We start from the raw sequence: 19,479 nt of genomic DNA on the forward strand, positions 1-19,479 counted from the left end.
AGGAAGCTCAAGAAACAAGGAGAAACTGGGGATTTTGGATGCAGACCTTTAAGCAGAATAACAATAATAATACAGAATATTATATTCATAAACTAACAAAGTATTCTAAGAACTAAGCTAACATGGGAATGGAGAAAATAGATTTTGCCAACAGGGATGACTGCAATTAGGAATACAGACAAAAGGCAAGACAGGGCTGGAATTTATTTCAGAAAACTAGCAAAGGAACCAAGGTACTGGGAGCAAATAACTACAGAGGGAAAGGTAATAGAATGGGATGCTTGCAAATAAGAATATGTCAATATGGTTTGCTTTCTTTTGTATAGATGTATGATTGCCTATGTCATAACTGATAATTTAATAAAGATGTTTCTTTAAAAAAAAAAAAGATACGTCAAAAGTTTTCAAAAATTTCCAAAACTGGAGAAATGTTAAATATACTGTTTATGAAGAAATGTTAAAGAAAAACAAAACTACACAATGGAAGTAGGGCATTCAAGTGTGTAACTATGGCATCATAAAGATAATACGTTTAACAGAAGCATTAGAAAGCAACACATTTAAAGCTATGTAACACAAAGCTAGGCAGGCATTTACATGTTACTTCTATCCATTGACAAGGGTGCTAGGTAAAGCATGAATTTGTAGTTACCCATCCTATTGTCTAGATAACATATGAAGAAAGTACAAGAAGTAATACGCTTTATGTGCAGAGGAAGATGATTCCAAAGAAGTGGAATTCTCAGAGATATTTATCTTTCTCTTCATTATGCCTGTGTATATTGCAGAAGAGATTAAGATCTCTTGAACTGGTGTTTAGGCCACCATTATGCTACCATTGGATTTACAGATGTGGAGTATGTCTGAAAGATAACACTCAATGATCTGCTTAATAAGCACAACTATAGTGAAATGATCACATCCCTGGACCTGGACACCACACCCTTACTAATAAGCTGCACAGTGAAAAAGGACTTTCTTACAATAGTGGGTACATAGGGATCAAAGGACTGTTTATTGTTTATATAGGTTCCCAGGTCCCTAACTACTGTATTAATTATCAAGGGTGTGTTGTCACTGTGATAGTTACAGGGGTTGTCATGCTTGCTGAAATATATTATTACACATTTCTGGCATTTAGTTTTGGCTCATAGTTTTGGAACCAACTATTTGTTTGGGAAAGTCCCTGTTGGAGAATCTAAATATCTTCTGGAAAAGTTATGATGGCAACAAGTTTATAGTCATCTGCAAATTTGGCCAACTATAAAACCCTTAACATTTGCTTTGAACTCTGAGAAATAAATGCCCAAGAAGAATTGCCAAGTATTGAACCCTAGAATATGCCATTACTGACAGATCTTTTGGAGGTGGCAGAGTTGCCCACCCTAATTTACTCGGTTCTAGTAATGAGCCAATTTGCTATCCAATAAGATCCATAAGGATTGACATTTATTTGGGAGAGTTTATCAATGATACCTGAGTGGGGGATAGTGTTAAACATCTTTGTAGGATCTAGATAAGTAATATGTACCAATTTTCAGTATCCTTCTCGAAGACATGAATCAGGTCAAGTAGGCATGATCTGCTCTTGACAAACTTGAACTGACTAAGTCAAGAGTTTGTAGGTTAACTATGTCCTTATTTATTAATTCCATAATAATCCTTTCCATAACCTTACAGATTAGGCTGGTCAGACATACAGGTCTGTAATTATGTGAAGCCCCATCTTTGGGCAGGAAGATCACTGTTGCTGTCTTCCATTTGTCTGGCACAAAGCCTGTTTGAAGGCTGATACTGAATAGCCTCTGTAAGGGTTTTGACAGTTCCTGTTTCAGACTGGACACAAGGCACCCTGGTATGTTGTTATCTAGCCTCATAGAAACAGTGTCCTAGACCCTTGTATAACACTTTGAGGACATGTTCTTGGAGGACCGGGGAGACGTTGTTATGGACTGTTAAAGATACCTGGCTTGCCAGTGTGTTTGACACAAAGACCAATTTTCATTATATCATTTATGGCGCAAGTACATTATTTTTATAGCTATATAACTACAGTGAATATTTCTGCAGATGTTAAGAAAAGCCTCTCTTGCACATGGTAGGAGAAATCTGCACAGTGTTTTGATACTCCATATCACTCTAAACACATCAACCTCATTGTTAAAGTAATTAATCTGAAGTCAAACAAAATACGCAATGTGAAATCTACAAATTCAGAATGACTAAATGTGACCTCATTGACACAGTAAATAAACCAAACCAAGGAAAGCAAACTACCGAAAAAAAAAAGCATGTTACCAGAGATAAACTACAGGTTTATTAAAGTAAATGCTTTCATTCAAACAATAATCCACAAACTTCTTCAGACTGGTTACTGTTAAGTTACAGACATTTAAATAACCCACTTCTCAGTCCCATGAATCAGTTACTAACAAAATGTCTCACACAAGCCACACTGCCCTCCTTTCCCTTATACTATACTACAAAGACCATTAAAAATGTTCAGTTAAATACGTACTGAACAAATGACTTTTCCAACAATAACTTATTTAAAAACAACTTATCATTATTTCACAATCAAGCTCAGCGTTCCAACCCAGAAAACAGTGTTCCTGCTGGATGTAAATCAAAGATAAGCTATGAGTGAGGTCGCAGGAACACTACACAGCGGCTTGCTACTTCCGATACCAAAAAATCTTCTAAAAATCTGCAGTTCAAAGAACAATAACTCCAAATAACTTAGGAACGTTCTTTATTTCACATTCAGTGAGCGCTTTCACCCATAAGGGCTTCTTCAGACTGTACAGAGTATAACGTAAGGCACAGCCTTAAATAATCAAGACTAATTAAACAATCCACATCCAATTTAAAACTTAAACAGAAAGGTTGCTATTCAAGAAAAATCATTGGACTACTGTTCATTTCTAAAACCTTATAGAAATATTTCTGTGACACAAAACATATATCTAAATAAAATACTTATATTGCCAGACGCTCATTAGTGTTAAAAATATCTTACCATGACATATATTAGGTTTATCTTGCAAAAATTTGCTTCGTTAAAATTTCAGCAAGCATTGCCATCAATGGCATTAACGATAAACAACCACTTGATGGCAGCATTGCTAATGTTATAACAAGCATGTATAAACTTCCAATATATAATATTCATGGAAGATGGTGTTAGATAATTTCAGGTCATTCCTGTTCAAGAAATTCTTCATTTTATTGTGCCAATATAAACGAAATTCATAGTAAAAACATGGCTTGTAAAAACATAACAATTAAAAATCCGAGCTATTATACCATTTGTATGCAAAAGCTCTTAGTGTGTGCGATGTGTATTAATCATACTGCCACTACTGAAACATGAAGCTTTAAACTACCAAAAGCTGCAATATTCATATTCGAATAAAATACTTATATAATGTTAAGCATAAAGTCATCATTTAAATGTGTACTCTTGGTAAGGTAGTTTCATGTTATGTCTAAAACAATTTTTAAAAATCTATGCTTATAGTATCTCTAAAAAACTTTCCTTAATCCCCTCTTCTTAAGAAATGGATAGATGTTGATTTTGTCATTTAGACCAGGGGGATGATCTGCTTTGCAACGAATGATCCATCTAGTTTCGTATTCAAGGGTAGTGGTTTCTATATCCCTCCTCTTAAAGATAACATTTTGTATAACACAAAACTTGAATGTATGATGCCTTCCTTTCTTGGTGACATGTCTGGCCAGGGCATTCCTATCATCACCTGTCCTTATTGCATAATTGTGTTCCCTTATTCTCTCTCTTAGCTCTCTGTTAGTTTTCCCTATGTAAAAAGCCGTACAGGCTTCACATTGAGCTAAGTATACAACATTTTCAGTCCTACAAGAGGTACCAGTATGGAATGTGAAAATGTATCCTGTAGTGGATAACTTAAATTGTGTATCAGTGTTAATATATTCACATTGATTACAATTATGGCAGGGACTAGTGTTTGTGAGATGTATTGAATGGTTATTCATAGTCTTATGACATAATGTCCTCTTCAAGTTATTTTTGTTTTTGTAGCTAAATCTAGGTTGATCACCCACTAAGCTAGCAACGTCCTCATCTATTTTTAGTAGATGCCAATGTCTAGTTAATATATTCCTGACATCTGCAATATCTTTCGTATAATGCATAGATATGCTAACAGTTGGATTCTTAGCATCTTGTGTGTTATCTTCTCCATCCATTGTGTCGAAGATATTTGAAAAATATGGACGTGCTCTTGTCTCTCTTAGTTTATAGACGTCATCAATTGTTTTGTTGATGTCAATTGCTTTGTAGGACCTCTCTAATAATCTATCCTTGAGTCCTGCTATTTCTTCTAAGAAACCTGATTCAGTGGGATTTAGCCTGGATGCTCTCATAACTTGTCCTTTAATGATATTGTCGAAAATGTGCTTAGGATGCATACTCCTCCTATGCAAAATGGAATTCCTAAAGCACTCTTTCCTGTGTATTGAAGTATTAATGATACCATTGCTTAACTTAATTATATTTACATCTAGAAAAGATATGTATTCCATAGAATATGACATAGTAAACTTTCATATTATTAACTTCTTTCTCAAACTCTAACAAATCATTGAATGTTCCTTTCCATACCAGAAAGAGGTCGTCTACAAATCTCTTGTAGAAGACGACATTATTCTTAAAAGAAGGGAGATGAAACAACTCTTCATTCTCCCATTCTAGCTATTGGCACAAGATGTGCCCATATCATTCTGTATATACAATGCTTCATTGAAAATAAAAACATTATTTTCTAGTATAATTTCCAGGAACATGGTTAGTAATTCTATGAATTGATTATCCATATCTGTATATTTCTTAAGGTAGTTTGAGACACTACTAACACCTACTTCATTGGGAATAACCGTGAAGAGGCTTTTTACATCCAGGGTCACCAAACAGAGATCTTTGACATTGTTCTCCTTAGAGAGATACTCATATAATTCAAGGAGGAACTGCTTACTGTCTTTTAAGATGTTGACATTACTCTCCAATACTTTCCTCAGATGTTGCTCTACAAAAAGGGAGAATGGTTCTGTCAACCATCCACGTCCTGATACGATAGGTCTCATGGGAGGATTGTGAAGTCCTTTGTGTATTTTGGGGAGACCCTTCAGAACAGGGATTAGTGGATGTTGGACCTTAAGATACATATAAAAGTCTTTTTTGATTAAATTGCTTTTAACTAGGTCATCGAGAGTATCATAGACTCTAAAAATTCTTGTAATTACTTCATTGATGTCCAATACCAAATAACTACCATCATTAATCAACATATCATTCATGTTCCTAATATAATGTTCCGTACTCATGACAACTAGTGGTCCTCCCTTATCCGCTGGTACTATCACTATACTGTCATCATCTTTAAGTTTCTGTAAGGCTTCTCTCTGCTTAAAAGTCAAATTATTCCTATTATATTTACTCCTTTGACCAGATTTCCTATTAGTGTAGTACTCATAAAGGTCATTCTCTACTAGTCTTGAATGCAGAGGGGAGAATGCGTGCTAACTGGTTTAAATATGTTCACTACTCTGTCCTTGTCACTCTGTCCATAGTCAAGTTTCAATTGGAGGTTTCTAACAAACATTCTCACATCTATTACTGTATCTGTATGCTCACTCATTCTACTAGGTATGAATGATAGACCTTTCTCTAGTACTTCTTTCTCATCTAAACTTAGTTCTTTATGTGATAAGTTTATAACTAAAGATTCCCTGCCTTTGTCCACATTTTCTTCAAGGTGGGACCCACTTGATTCGGTTCCATGAATTTTCTTTTTTGCCTCCCCCTGCTCATGGAGTAGTGGGGACTGAATGGGACCTCCTGTATTGAGACCCTGCCCTCATTGTCTTTCCCTTGCTCTGTTGTTATCACTTTCTTTCTTACCACTGGCACCCCTCCATTCTTGGTGTTAATATTGTTCACAATATCTTTGCACCTGAAGGATTATCATTATATCTACTGGGCATTTTGGTATGTACAACAGTGGGATAAAGATTTGAATTACTATTCACTGGCTCTTCTGTGATAATCACAGTGTCATTTTCATGCGATACATTCTCATTTAAATTGATCTTGGTAGGTTCAGCAGTAACATTCAGTTTTAAACTAATAGTGTCATTATTATCAACATTCCCAGTATCAATGTTCATAACTCTCCTTACACTATTGTCCCTTCTCACAGTCCTAGGCCAAGTGAAGACATGGCCATTTTTGAAGTCCGTGGTATCCCTTTCAATTTTAACTTTCTTCTGATTAAAAAGTCTGGTTTCAAAAAGAAACACATTGTCCATCATTCGATCAAGACCCATTGTAGCTTTGGGTGTATTATATTTAGCTATAATGGATTGGTGCAAATCAGTCACTCTATCACGTAATAAGTCCTCTTCCGGTTTGTGAAAGTCTATAAGAAGCTTCATGTAGTTGAAGCTTAGGTCAATGTTTAATTTCTGCCATTTTAAAAGAAGTTCAGGAAAATGATTACCTGTGGTAGGCATTTTCAAATCTAGGGATGATCCGTTTTTCTATACAGGCGCAGTTGTAGTCTCTTGAGCTTCAAAAGAGTCCAGGTCTTCCGATATCTTCAGGAGTTCTTCCGCAGTACCTTCGGGTCCAGCGTTGTCGCCATTAGGTTCAAAAAGTAACAGTTTGTTTTTCTATACGAAACCTCCCTAACATCCGATCAGATGAGGAGTTGACCTCTGGAACTCAATAAAACAAGCCATGTCAACAGAATAAAGTATAAATCACAATCAAGAAAACAGTGTTCCTGCTGGATGTAAATCAAAGATAAGCTATGAGTTAGGTCGCAGGAACACTACACAGCGGCTTGCTTTTTCTGGTATGGAAAGGAACACTTAATGATTTGTTAGAGTTTGAGAAAGAAGTTAATAATATGACGTACTTTCTAAAGTTTACTATGTCATATTCTATGGAATATATATCTTTTCTAGATGTAAATATAATTAAGTTAAGCAATGGTATCATTAATACTTCAATACACAGGAAAGAGTGCTTTAGGAATTCCATTTTGCATAGGAGGAGTATGCATCCTAAGCACATTTTCGACAATATCATTAAAGGACAAGTTATGAGAGCATCCAGGCTAAATCCCACTGAATCAGGTTTCTTAGAAGAAATAGCAGGACTCAAGGATAGATTATTAGAGAGGTCCTACAAAGCAATTGACATCAACAAAACAATTGATGACGTCTATAAACTAAGAGACACTACAGATGGAGAAGATAACACAAACTGTCAGCATATCTATGCATTATACGAAAGATATTGCAGATGTCAGGAATATATTAACTAGACATTGGCATCTACTAAAAATAGATGAGGACGTTGCTAGCTTAGTGGGTGATCAACCTAGATTTAGCTACAAAAACAAAAATAACTTGAAAAGGACATTATGTCATAAGTTCATGAATAACCATCCAACACACCTCACGAACACTAGTCCCTGCTATAATTGTAATCAATGTGAATATATTAACACTGATACACAATTTAAGTTACCCACTACAGGACACATTTTCACATTCCATACTGGTACCTCTTGTAGGACTGAAAAAGCTCAATGTGAAGCCTGTACATAGGGAAAACTAACAGAGAGCTAAGAGAGAGAATAAGGGAACACAATTACGCAATAAGGACAGGTGATGATAGGAATGCCCTGGCCAGACATGTCATCAAGAAAGGAAGGCATCATACATTCAAGTTTTGTGTTATACAAAATGTTACTTTAAGAGGAGGGATATAGAAACCACCACCCTTGAATACGAAACTAGATGGATCATTGCAGATCATCCCCTGGTCTAAATGACAAAATCAACATCTATCCATTTCTTAAGAAGAGGATTAAGGAAAGTTTTTAGAGATACTATAAGCATAGATTTTTAAAATTGTTTTAGACATAACATGAAACTACCTTACCAAGAGTACACATTTAAATGATGACTTTATGCTTAACATTATATAAGTATTTTATTCGAATATGAATATTGCAGCTTTTGGTAGTTTAAAGCTTCATGTTTCAGTAGTGGCAGTATGATTAATAGCTTTTGCATACAAATGGTATAATAGCTCGGATTTTTAATTGTTATGTTTTTACAAGCCATGTTTTTACTATGAATTTCGTTTATATTGGCACAATAAAATGAAGAATTTCTTGAACAGGAATGACCTGAAATTATCTAACACCATCTTCCATGAATATTATATATTGGAAGTTTATACATGCTTGTTATAACATTAGCAATGCTGCCATCAAGTGGTTGTTTATCGTTAATGCCATTGATGGCAATGCTTGCTGAAATTTTAACGAAGCAAATTTTTGCAAGATAAACCTAATATATGTCATGGTAAGATATTTTCTGGCAATATAAGTATTTTATTTAGATATATGTTTTGTGTCACAGAAATATTTCTATAGGTTTTAGAAATGAACAGTAGTCCAATGATTTTTCTTGAATAGCAACCTTTCTGTTTAAGTTTTAAATTGGATGTGGATTGTTTAATTAGTCTTGATTATTTAAGGCTGTGCCTTACGTTATACTCTGCACAGTCTGAAGAAGCCCTTATGGGTGAAAGCGCTCACTGAATGTGAAATAAAGAACGTTCCTAAGTTATTTGGAGTTATTGTTCTTTGAACTGCAGATTTTTAGAAGATTTTGCTGTGTAGTGTTCCTGCGACCTCACTCATAGCTTAACTTATCATTATTTACCAAACATATAAAACTAGAAATAATTTTAAGTTTTAATAGACAGGCAATTGAACATAAGTCGTTCAAGCCTGGATAATGGTATGCATCCAGCTTCACTTGCCAAAAAAGTTCTTGTCCATCAAATTTTAAAATCATTGGTTCTGCCCCCTCCCCCTCCCCAACATCCCTGTCCACATGTTCAATGGCTCTAAATTTAAAATTGTGCCTGGGATTCTCAATTACATGTTTTGCTAAAGCATTCAAAATTTTACCCTTTTTGATACTATAAATGTGTTTATAAATTCATTCTTTAACTCTGCATTCAGTTTTTCCTACATAAAACAATTCACAGCCTTGGCAATTAGCTAAATATACTACTATATGAGAATTACAGTTGTAGTTATATCTTATATTATATTTCTGATTCCTCACTGTGAATGTCTGCCCAATTTCTATATATTTACAATATGGGTATGGTTCACATTTAAACATACCTGCATGAGCTTGCGGCTCTCTTGAAGTCTTCTCTAAAATACACTTCAAGTTACAACCCCTCTTAAATATAATAGTGGGTCTGTTAGCCAATTTTGTTCTGACCTGTGAGTGAAATAACAAGGGCCAGTTCTTAAACAAAATTTCTTTTAAAATATTAGAGTCCAAACTATACCCAGTTATAAGACTCATGTTATAGTTGTTATTCATTGTGTATTCCTCCCTTGGCTGAGGTGGTTGATAAATGGGTGCACCAATTTCAATATTTTTTCTTAAAATTGGCCAAAAATGACCAATCTGTCTCTTTTCCTTAACTTCTGCAATTAAGTCATCAATTAAAGACGTTGGGTAAGCTCAGCTCAAAAACATATCCCTTAACTTATTACACTCTATTACAATATCTACTTCCAAAGATGTCATTCTGGTCACTTAGAAGTTCTCCTCTCACCACAGAACATTTTTGGTGAAATGGGTGAGCGCTAGAAAAATGTAAAAACAGAATTGGAATATGTACTCTTCCTGAAAATCCTTGCTGTATATCTTTGGTTAACTCTGTCTTTGAATAACTCCACATCCAAAAATGGAATTTTTTCAGAAACTAAAAAATAATGTCTATAACTTTTGATTTCAGAACAGCAGATCAGGAAATTAAAACACAAGTAGTTCAGAGAATCTTATCAAGAAAGCTATGCACTAAAGGAACCTGATATGGACTTACATGATTACACAACAGTTCATTTGAAGACATTATGCCCTAATACTTTTTCATGCATACCGATCTGCATTTGGTAGTCAGCCATCTCTCAATCAAATTTCATCAAATACTTCAGGAACATTATAAGATGTAGGATAGCTTCCTGTACTTTCAAATATATTTAAACAATGCATTTTTATGTTAAATGGTAAACATGAACTGGAAGGTGTAGTGGGACGTAACAACAAAAATTAACACTCATTAATGTAAGAAATGGAACTGATACCTGAGCAGGGACCACTAATGAAATTTCATCAAAGGTAGTATGCCTTTGTCTGGAATCTACATTTCATGAAGGATACACACAATTGGATGAAGTGGAAGAAATATAAATAAGAGCTACTAAAATTTTCTGAATGAGAAATTCCACAAGAACTTGAAAGTTTCTTGATCAATTTCTATCATTTTCGTTTTATTAATAGGAGAGTTCTGTGCAATACTGGAAGAAGCTATAAAAATCAACCCTGGGCAAAATGGGAAAAGCCCTTCACTCCCCCAATGATGGGCTTCGCCCCTGCACCTTTTTACAAAATAGAATCGCTTTCAAGGTTCTATTTACTTGGAGGAAGGGTTTAATTTAACTGAAGTAGCCAGTCAATGAGAACAACTCAAAAGAAATCACCAGCTACCAGTCGAAAGGTATTAAAATGCATTTTCAGTCGATGCTTAGTGAAAAAATGGAAAGAAGGAAATGTGAGTACATGGTTAGAGTATCATAGTATAGAACAGTTCAGATGGAGATGATATGTTTTATAAAACAGAACTGCATGACATTATGGATCTGAAATTAATTTACAATTAATTCATGAGTAACATGAATTGGCGTTTCTATACTGAGTGTCACAGTTGCTTGATGTATTCCTTTTAGAGCAAAAATTATACAGAAACTGAGAAGAGTATGCATAAAGTACAGAATGGAAACTCAGAGGAGGAGTTGTGAGCAAAAGAACAATATGTAATAGAAAGAAAGTAAATAAATGGGCAGACCAGAACTACCATACAGAGCTGATTTAACAGTAAATTTTAAGTATCTTTGCAGGTATCATTAGGAGATTTTACATTGTCATACAGGTTTATAGCAATTTTGATACTAACTTTTCTGAATCATCTTATACATTTAAAAATGACATAAACATTTACTTTCTTGTGTACATTGCTAACTAGACTAAGATACAGTTAATTTATTTATGATTCATTTTTATGCAATATGGAAACTGACACTTTCTGTTGGGAGTTATACTCCACTAATTCTGTTAAGGTCTTAATTTATTGCATTGGTTCATGCTTATTAAAATATATGTCTATGATACTGTCTTACCTGTCGTCTGACTGCTCCTTAGTGATACTTTCATGAATTGGCTCAGGAGCTTCACTAGTGGGTCCTTGGGATGGAAGTCTTTTCATCTCCTTTTTGTCATCTTCCTCATGGATATTTGCATTGGCTTCACAAGATGAGCTTCTGACAGGCTTCTCTGTCCCTGCACTGCCGTCTTCCTCTGTATTTATGGACTGCTGTTTAGCCACTCTAGGCATGTGAAGACTATTAGCCGCTGTCACCTGTACCTGAGTTTCATGGCACTGATCACCTAGTACAGGTGCATTTGAAAGCATTCCTGGATCTTGCAGTGGGGCGTCATCATTTTGATTAAGTTTCATTGTGGGGGAAGCTTCGTCTTTGCAAGTTGAAACATTTGGGGGAGAAGGCAATAGAGAATCTGGTAAAGATGGATTACTTGGTGTAGACAGTGGCATTTCCTTGTGGTAGTTTTTTTTGTTAAGTGTCTCATTTGATGATTTTTCCTTCTTACTGTGTTTCTTTTTACGACGTAAGTTACTTCGTGGCATTGTCCCCATGTGACTAACGATATCAGATGACCGTGCATATGAGGGACTTCTTGGAGCAGTATCCATGTCATCCACAGTTTTAAACATGCCATCATCCTGAAGACTACCATGGTGCTGAAATTCATTTGAAACTTCTGTGTCCGCTTTACAGGTGGCAGTAGAGGAGCGTCTGGAGAAAACCCATGGTATGTTACCGAGGCTTCCAAATCCTTTAAATTTAAAAAACTCTGTAAGAGAGGAGAAAGGCTGGTGTATTATACCCGAGTAATTATACCAATGAATCATCTCCCAGTTTTGATGTACTGGGTTCATACTAATAACATCTGGTTTATATGTGAGATAGAACATTTTTAAAATTCAAAACCATTTTATCAAGTTTATTGGCTCACCTTCAATGACAGGAGCACTACAGAGAGGTTACATTGATTATTTTATCCAACATGCTACCATTTGGAAATAGGGTAGCAATATAACCAGGCTTAAAAAGAAGATGAATCTTTAAGATTTAGTGGGCCTCTGGAGTAAATGTATATGCTATACAAAATAAGTGCAGTTGTGTAAGAATTTACCATAATAGATGATGTTGGAGTATTTCACTGTTGCATTAATCTGAACAACTGGAACTCAGCTGCTCAAGGCTTGACAACCCTATAAATTTCCATAGCATCTTCCTTCTCCGGGTGTGACAGATATCCAGTCCTTATGGCTATCACTATGTTTTCAAGTCATGTCGCCTACACCATTGTAGAGTCTTCCTACCCAGGAAGACATATGGGCATCTACACTAAAAGCTAAATAGCATGGTCTTATTAATTCTACCAAAGATAAATATTTAACTTCTAAGTAGAGGATATGGGAGTAAAAGAAAAAGGGCTCCTTGAGTCTATTCAACTGTGAGCAAGCCTGATGCCCTATAAGGACAGATATGAAAAGAATGGATAGCATAGTAATACAGTACCCCTGCCAGACAAGGATTTTCAAGACACACAAAGAGTTCTTCATTTAGATCACTGTTGCCATAGTAATAACTACTGGCACATGTCCCAGAGCTCATAGAGATAGGGAGATGGTGAGGAAAGGAAGGGCTGGGTTGCAACAGGGTCTGTAAAATGGTTGTAGCAAGCCCAGGTCTTTCCCTGGAAGAGATGCTCAGTCAGTAATGCTTACAGAAGGTATGTACAGAGGTTGTAACTTTAGCCAGGCATGTCTTCTTATAACTAACCTTGTAGCTGTTGCCCTGTCTGCTGTATGGAGTGTTTTGCTACCTGACTGACAGTGAGTTCCTGTAGACTTGCACTTAGGATCCCATCAGTCAGCTTGCTAATTTTCTTCTTGATTGGTTTCAAGTGAAAATGTGATACTTGGCCATATATACCTGACAATTAATGGACCTAAAGACCAAAGTGGCAGCTTTGTATGCATTCCTACCACACTGGCCTAGTAGTCAGTATTCCTTAGAGGTTCATAGGTTCATAGGATGATAATAGGCTATTGGCCCAGAAGCCCTTATAAGCCTAGCCAAGAATTTCACCCTTGTTCCCTCAAAGTCAGCACCTGCTTCTCCTGTCCAGCAGGGACACAAGTGGGATCCCAGGGGGGCAATTTCTGTTTCCCATCTAGTCGTCCAGGTTCCTCTTAAAGAGGGCTAGAGATGAACTCTGATTGACATGGAGAGGGAGTCTATTCCACAGATGGGGGGAGTCTTTGGGACACAAATCTATTCTGCCAACAAGTTCTATTAATGTCCCAGACCAGGTTGAGGCCTTTCATGCAGGTTGTGAGTGGAGTTTGACTTACGGATATGCAGCAACTCCATCACGGCTGGGTCTGAGATGGCCTTGTATGTCAGACACAGGTCACCTCTGAGCAGTCTGCATGAGACTGAGTAGAGGGACATGGCTTTTAGCCTATCTGTATAGGACAGGTGTTTGAGACCCTGGATTTTCCTGGTCAGGAACCTCTGTGGTCTCTCTAGCTGCTGCATGTTGCTTGGCAAGGTACTTGCTGAAAGGGGCACTGTACTTGATAATGGGTCTGATAAGGGAGGAATACAGGGATGTTATGAACTCCTTGTTCCTGGATGAAATACCCTTATTTTTGAGGTGGGCCATGTAGAAAACCTTCCATACAATGGAGGCAATGTGCTGGTGAAAAATCAGATTGCTATCAACCTGGGTACCAAAGTCCCTCATGACTGATTGTGTGCTTAGTACATTGTTATTAATGTGATAATTAGTGGAGATTCCATTTTCCCCAAAGGGGATTATGATGAATTTCTTGGCATTCAGTTTGAGGCCATGCTTCTGGTACCAGTCATTAGTTTGGGTAAGGCCCCTTGGAGGATGTTCACATCAGTAGGGGAATTTAAGACAGCAATTAGCTTGCAGTCATCTGCAAACTTGGTCAGCCACAGACCACTGGTTTTGGCTTGCACCTGAGAAAAGTATATCCCAAACAGTAGAGGCCCCAAGACTGATCCTCGGGGTACACTGCTCATTACAAGTCTACTGCTAGAAGTGGCTTCCCCCATTTTGACTGAGTGGGTTCTATCAGTGAGCCAGTTAGCTACCCATCTGGTAACATATGGGTTGATGCGTAGCTGGGAGAGTTTATCTATTATGCCCAAGTGGGGAATAGTGTTGAAGGCTTTGGCTAGGTCAAGGTAGGTGGTGTGCAGCATCTTCCCCTCATCCATGGCTTTGGTGACAGTTTTGAAGAAGTTGACCATGTTTAACAGGTTCATAGGTACAAAGGCATATACTAGACTAACAAAAACCAGGGCCTTTATAAGCCTAGCCATGTAATCTAAGCCAACTGTGTCCTTATGTATCATGGGTATTTATTAGGAGGGGGTTGATATTTGTAAGAGTATTTAGAGCAGCAACCACCCAGGATCCCTTCTCAAGATCCAGATACACCATTGTTGGACCTGTGACAGAGTTTGTATATAAGAGTATTTGGGATTCCTGGGCCCTAAAGAATCTGTCAGGTTTCTTTAGGGCAAGGGCTGGATGCTGGGTGCTGAGTGCCTGGTTCCTTACAGGTCACCAGGAAAACAACTTCAAGTTCTCCCAACACTGGAAAAACAGCCATAGGTTTGGGGGCATCTAAGACTTGTAAATTAAAATATATTTTCTTGGTCTCTGATGCCTCTTTGGATTCCTATGTGAAGTGTTCTTTCATCCTGCAAAGAGAAACTCCAAATGAAATTTCTCCTAGTAGAGGAAATGGTGCTTTCTGTTTCTGTTATATACCATGGGGAAATACATTTGGAAGGAATAACCCAGTGCTCCCCCCATTCTCTGAGGAATCATCCACTTATTTTTCAGGAGGAGGTGCCTCTTTCTTTTTCCATATGGAGCTCATGACACAGGGAGCAATGACAAAAGGATGCCATGGTCCAAGGAGAATCATTGCTCAGGTATAGCCTGGGATGGGTCAGGAGTAGAGAGAGGAATCACAAACTTTTACAACATAACCAGGGAAATCCTCTCTTAGAAGAACAGTGGAAAAAAATGTCATTCCTTTCTGAAATAACAAAACAAAATTCAGCTACAGACATCCATATGAAGGGTCATCACCTCCAAGTTCCATACTATGGTTACTGGCTCAATGGGACATACCTATCTCCCTTGACATGACAGACTCCAAGGGGGCCTCTCTGAGGTGTATGATCCAGGGGACCTAGGCACCTGTACTAAGCCTACATCCTCAAGTCCTGATGGGGGAACTGAATGCTGAGATCTCATCATCTGTATGCCTACCCCTTAATACACTTCCTCCAACAATGAACTTGAGAAAAACAAGGTGGACTGAGTAAAGGCCTCAAACCTTTTGTTTTTTAAGTAATGTTGCAGGGAATAACATTTATTGTACTACCTACTTCTCACAGTCTCTAACTCTCTGACAAACCTTGCAGTCCTCAATGTCACACTCAAGGTTTAAACAAAAGATGCAACATGTGTGGAAGTCCTTATGTAGAATCTATTAACCACAACAGCATTTTTATTTCTTAGCACAGCCTTGAACATAGCCAGACATCTGACTAAATAGCAAAAACATCATTTAGAAAATGTCCCTGGAAGTCCAGATGGACATTATGTTTTAAATGACAAAAGTACCAGTGGCTATGATTACTACAACATTAATCTAACTAAAGAACACTGCATTTTATACATTGAGCAAAAATGAGGCACTCTTCAGACTTATTATTATTATTATTTTTTTTACCATTAAAAAAATAGACAACCAGTAACAAGAAGAAATACCAGCTACGTTAAATGCAATAGATACAATGTATATAATTTAATAAGGAATTATATTTAATGGAGGCAGCAAATACCATAAAAACTAAAATGACCATTCATTCATTCTTTCACATGATCTGGCAAATAATCATAAACATCACTATTCCATTATTTTACGTATTTCAATACCTAGGAAAATAGGAAATGCAAGGCAAATAAGTCTTGTGACCATTTTTGCTTGTCAGTACCCACCCTTAGGCTATACCCCCCCCCCATAGAGAGTTAAGGTAGTAAAGCCCAGAGTGAATTTGTAACTACCCATCCAGTCATCCAGAATCCATTTGAAGGAAGGTTATGTATCACACTCCTTAATTTGCAGAGGGATGTGGGGAGATGCTGAATGATGAATTTCTCTGTCCACTATGTTTTCTTTATCTGCTGGTGAAGATTTAGCACCCTGGTTCTGGTATTAGTGGGGCTATTTGATTTGCAGATATACAAGACATACAGGACCTCTGGGTTCCTGGGCCACTAATGGCACAGAAGGCAAGGCCTAACTCTACCCAAAGAAGTTTATAAGATTGTGAATTAAAGGACAGTGATTCTGATGGTTTATGTTAGAGTAGTATTTTAGGACAGTAATCTTCTTAGTTAGCAACCTCTTGGGTCTTTCTAGTTAGTTGATATATCTAGTGAGTTACACCCCAAAGCAGCTATTGTATCTAAATGTTGCTTTAATTAACTTCATGTTTAAATCTGCTTTGTTTTGTTAGACAAATTATGACAAAATTTAACAGTTTAATCAGGTACCCAAATTGCTCTAGTGTTTAATCTTTTTTATATTTTTTCTATAGTCTTTCAATCTTTTTTCTTAGAACTTTCACACTATGTACTTTCTTTAAACCTGGACAATTACTCAAATATTCATCTTTCCTTGATTTATAAGTCATTTAGTCACCAATAATCATTTTATTACTCTGGCTGTACAATTTCATAATGTATATTTTTACAGGTAAGTAAAATTACTCAGGCATCTACTATCTTATTAATTCCCATTAAATTAAATTAATTTGTTATGCTTTTTTGCATAATGACCACAATGATAATGCATACTCTGAACTGCATCTTATAAATTCTTATGTATTCAATCTCTGATTTAATAAATCATATAACTTCTCCTTAATTTTTGTGAGTTTGATATATACATGCCTCATAATGTAATTTGCTGCCTATAACTATTCATTATTAGATTTTGTTACCATATAGTATGTTATGCCTGCCTTTAAAATAAGTCTTAAATCTTATTGGTACTTATTAATATTTAGCAATAAATGAGTTATGTTTGCCCAAATCTCTGTCTTTTCAAAGTCTTATTGAACATTTTTACAGTGTTCTTATCACCCTCGCTATAGTTATATAATCATAATTTTAAGCATGTATAGTTTTCTAGATGATATGATGTCATAGCTATACAGATTAAACAAATGCAGTCCCAGGTCTAAATTCATTCTATAGTCATAATTTTAACCCTCCACTCCATATTTTCCGCAAATGGCCACCAAACATAAGCTATGTCTATATTATTTTAGTATTTTAGTTACGTCATGCAATCCCAATCATCAAATGCTAAATCCAGGCAAATAACATCTATTAATATTTTAGCTCAATTAATGTTGCTGTAGAAATAAGGGCTACATGTAGCTGTAAATCTTAATGAAATATTCTTCCACCTACTGATATATCATGTATAATATTCTGCTAAGTCTTTCATTTCTTTTTCTATTCAATGAACTCCAGCAATTTTCTAACACATGCTAATAAAGAAAAAGATAATGCCTTAATGAATCCCACTTGTTCCGTGTACTTGTGTACACAAAACAACTACTTCCTTATTCCAATATTCTGGTGCATTACAAACATTAAGAATTTTATTAAACATTCATGGTAAGAGTTTTTCAAGCCATTCCTAAATTTTTCAAACTCTATATTTTATATATTATCTGTCCTAGGATATATACTGGTGTATGCCCAGCTATTTGAATTTCATAATGACAGTAACACTTATCAACACCTGATCTTGTGAATTGATGGGGTAATAATTATCAACTCTGAGGTATGGTGGGTCAGGATAAGAACAATTAGGGTTAGAGTGCATGGGGAGGTATTAAAACTAAGTTTCTAACAAGTAGATGCTGAAAATTCTTTTCAGAGCTAGCCATATGCTGGGTTACAGAACATTGATTTTACATGACATTGTACTTCAGTCAGCCATTTGTGAACTAATGTATTCAGCTTTTCTTTTTAATGCTCAAGAATACTTTAAGAGCTGACCTGTTAGAAGAAGCTGTGGCTATATATATATATATATATATATATATATATATATATATATATATATATATATATATATATATATATATATATATATATATATATATATATATATATATATATATATTATATATACATACACAGATATAGGTAGACTGTTCTTTCGCCACACATGTATTATCTCTTGTTTTTCTTCCTTTTTAAGATTTACAGATTTGAAATTAATTTTAGCCTTTATATTGGTTATTATATTGTATTCCTTGGGTTCTTTTCAATTTATTCCATAAGCTCCATCACAACAGTTGCTGACAATGTTCTTTTTATACATTTCTTTCTTTCTGTTAAGTTTTACTTTCCATTTTTTCTTTCATGGCAGTTTATGTCACTGTCAATTTTTTGTGTCATTTTTAAAATGTCTTTTTTAGTCCTATTCAAGATTCATTTACTGTTTTCTCCTGAAATTCCTTTTTCCTTTTTGATTTATCTGATCTTAATTCTTTGTAATGCGTTTGTATGCTCTTCCCAATTTGTTCTACAAGGCTTTGTACTCTTTATCAAGATCAGTAAAATAAAATGAAACATTTCTCAAGTAACTAGATGTGTATTTAAATAGTTTTTTATTCCTATAAGTAGGGCAACTGTAAACTTCTACATTTTATCTAAATCAATGAATTTACTTTTGAAAATTATATGATTCAATTATGCAAACTTCTTGACTCTTCAGGAGGACAAGTATTGCTGTTCCTTCCACTTCTGAAACTTTTTCCCCTAAGATAGCGTACTTTTGGGTCTAATGCTATACTTATAAGCACCACAAATCTTCTTGCTATACAATTTAGCCTAATCTTTGAAGAGTGTTGTATATCTCTCTGTAATGTTTTGTCAGTCTTCTTTGTGTTTCTGTTAGGATGACAATTCCCAGTCACTGCTTATTTATTTATTATCATTTGCATGTCATTACTTAGACTGCTAATATTTGCAAATAACATCTTTGCCATTGTTCTGCATGCAGTTTTTCATTTGGCAGACAATTTTTGGCCAAAATGCTAT

General features: G+C 35.8%; 1 protein-coding gene across 1 annotated transcript in view; it reads right to left on the reverse strand.

The window, feature by feature from the left end:
- The window catches only part of SH2D3C (SH2 domain containing 3C), a 503,667-nt gene that overhangs the window by 324,829 nt on the left and 159,359 nt on the right, over positions 1-19,479 (reverse strand). The window contains exon 2 of the mRNA XM_044058698.1: positions 11,325-12,078. Coding sequence (XP_043914633.1) covers positions 11,325-12,078 — 754 coding nt within the window. The remainder of the gene's footprint in view (positions 1-11,324; positions 12,079-19,479) is intronic.

This window comes from Protopterus annectens, chromosome 16.part0 (assembly GCF_019279795.1).
Source record: "Protopterus annectens isolate FY-2018-M chromosome 16.part0, PAN1.0, whole genome shotgun sequence".
Taxonomy (NCBI): Eukaryota; Metazoa; Chordata; order Ceratodontiformes; family Protopteridae; genus Protopterus; species Protopterus annectens.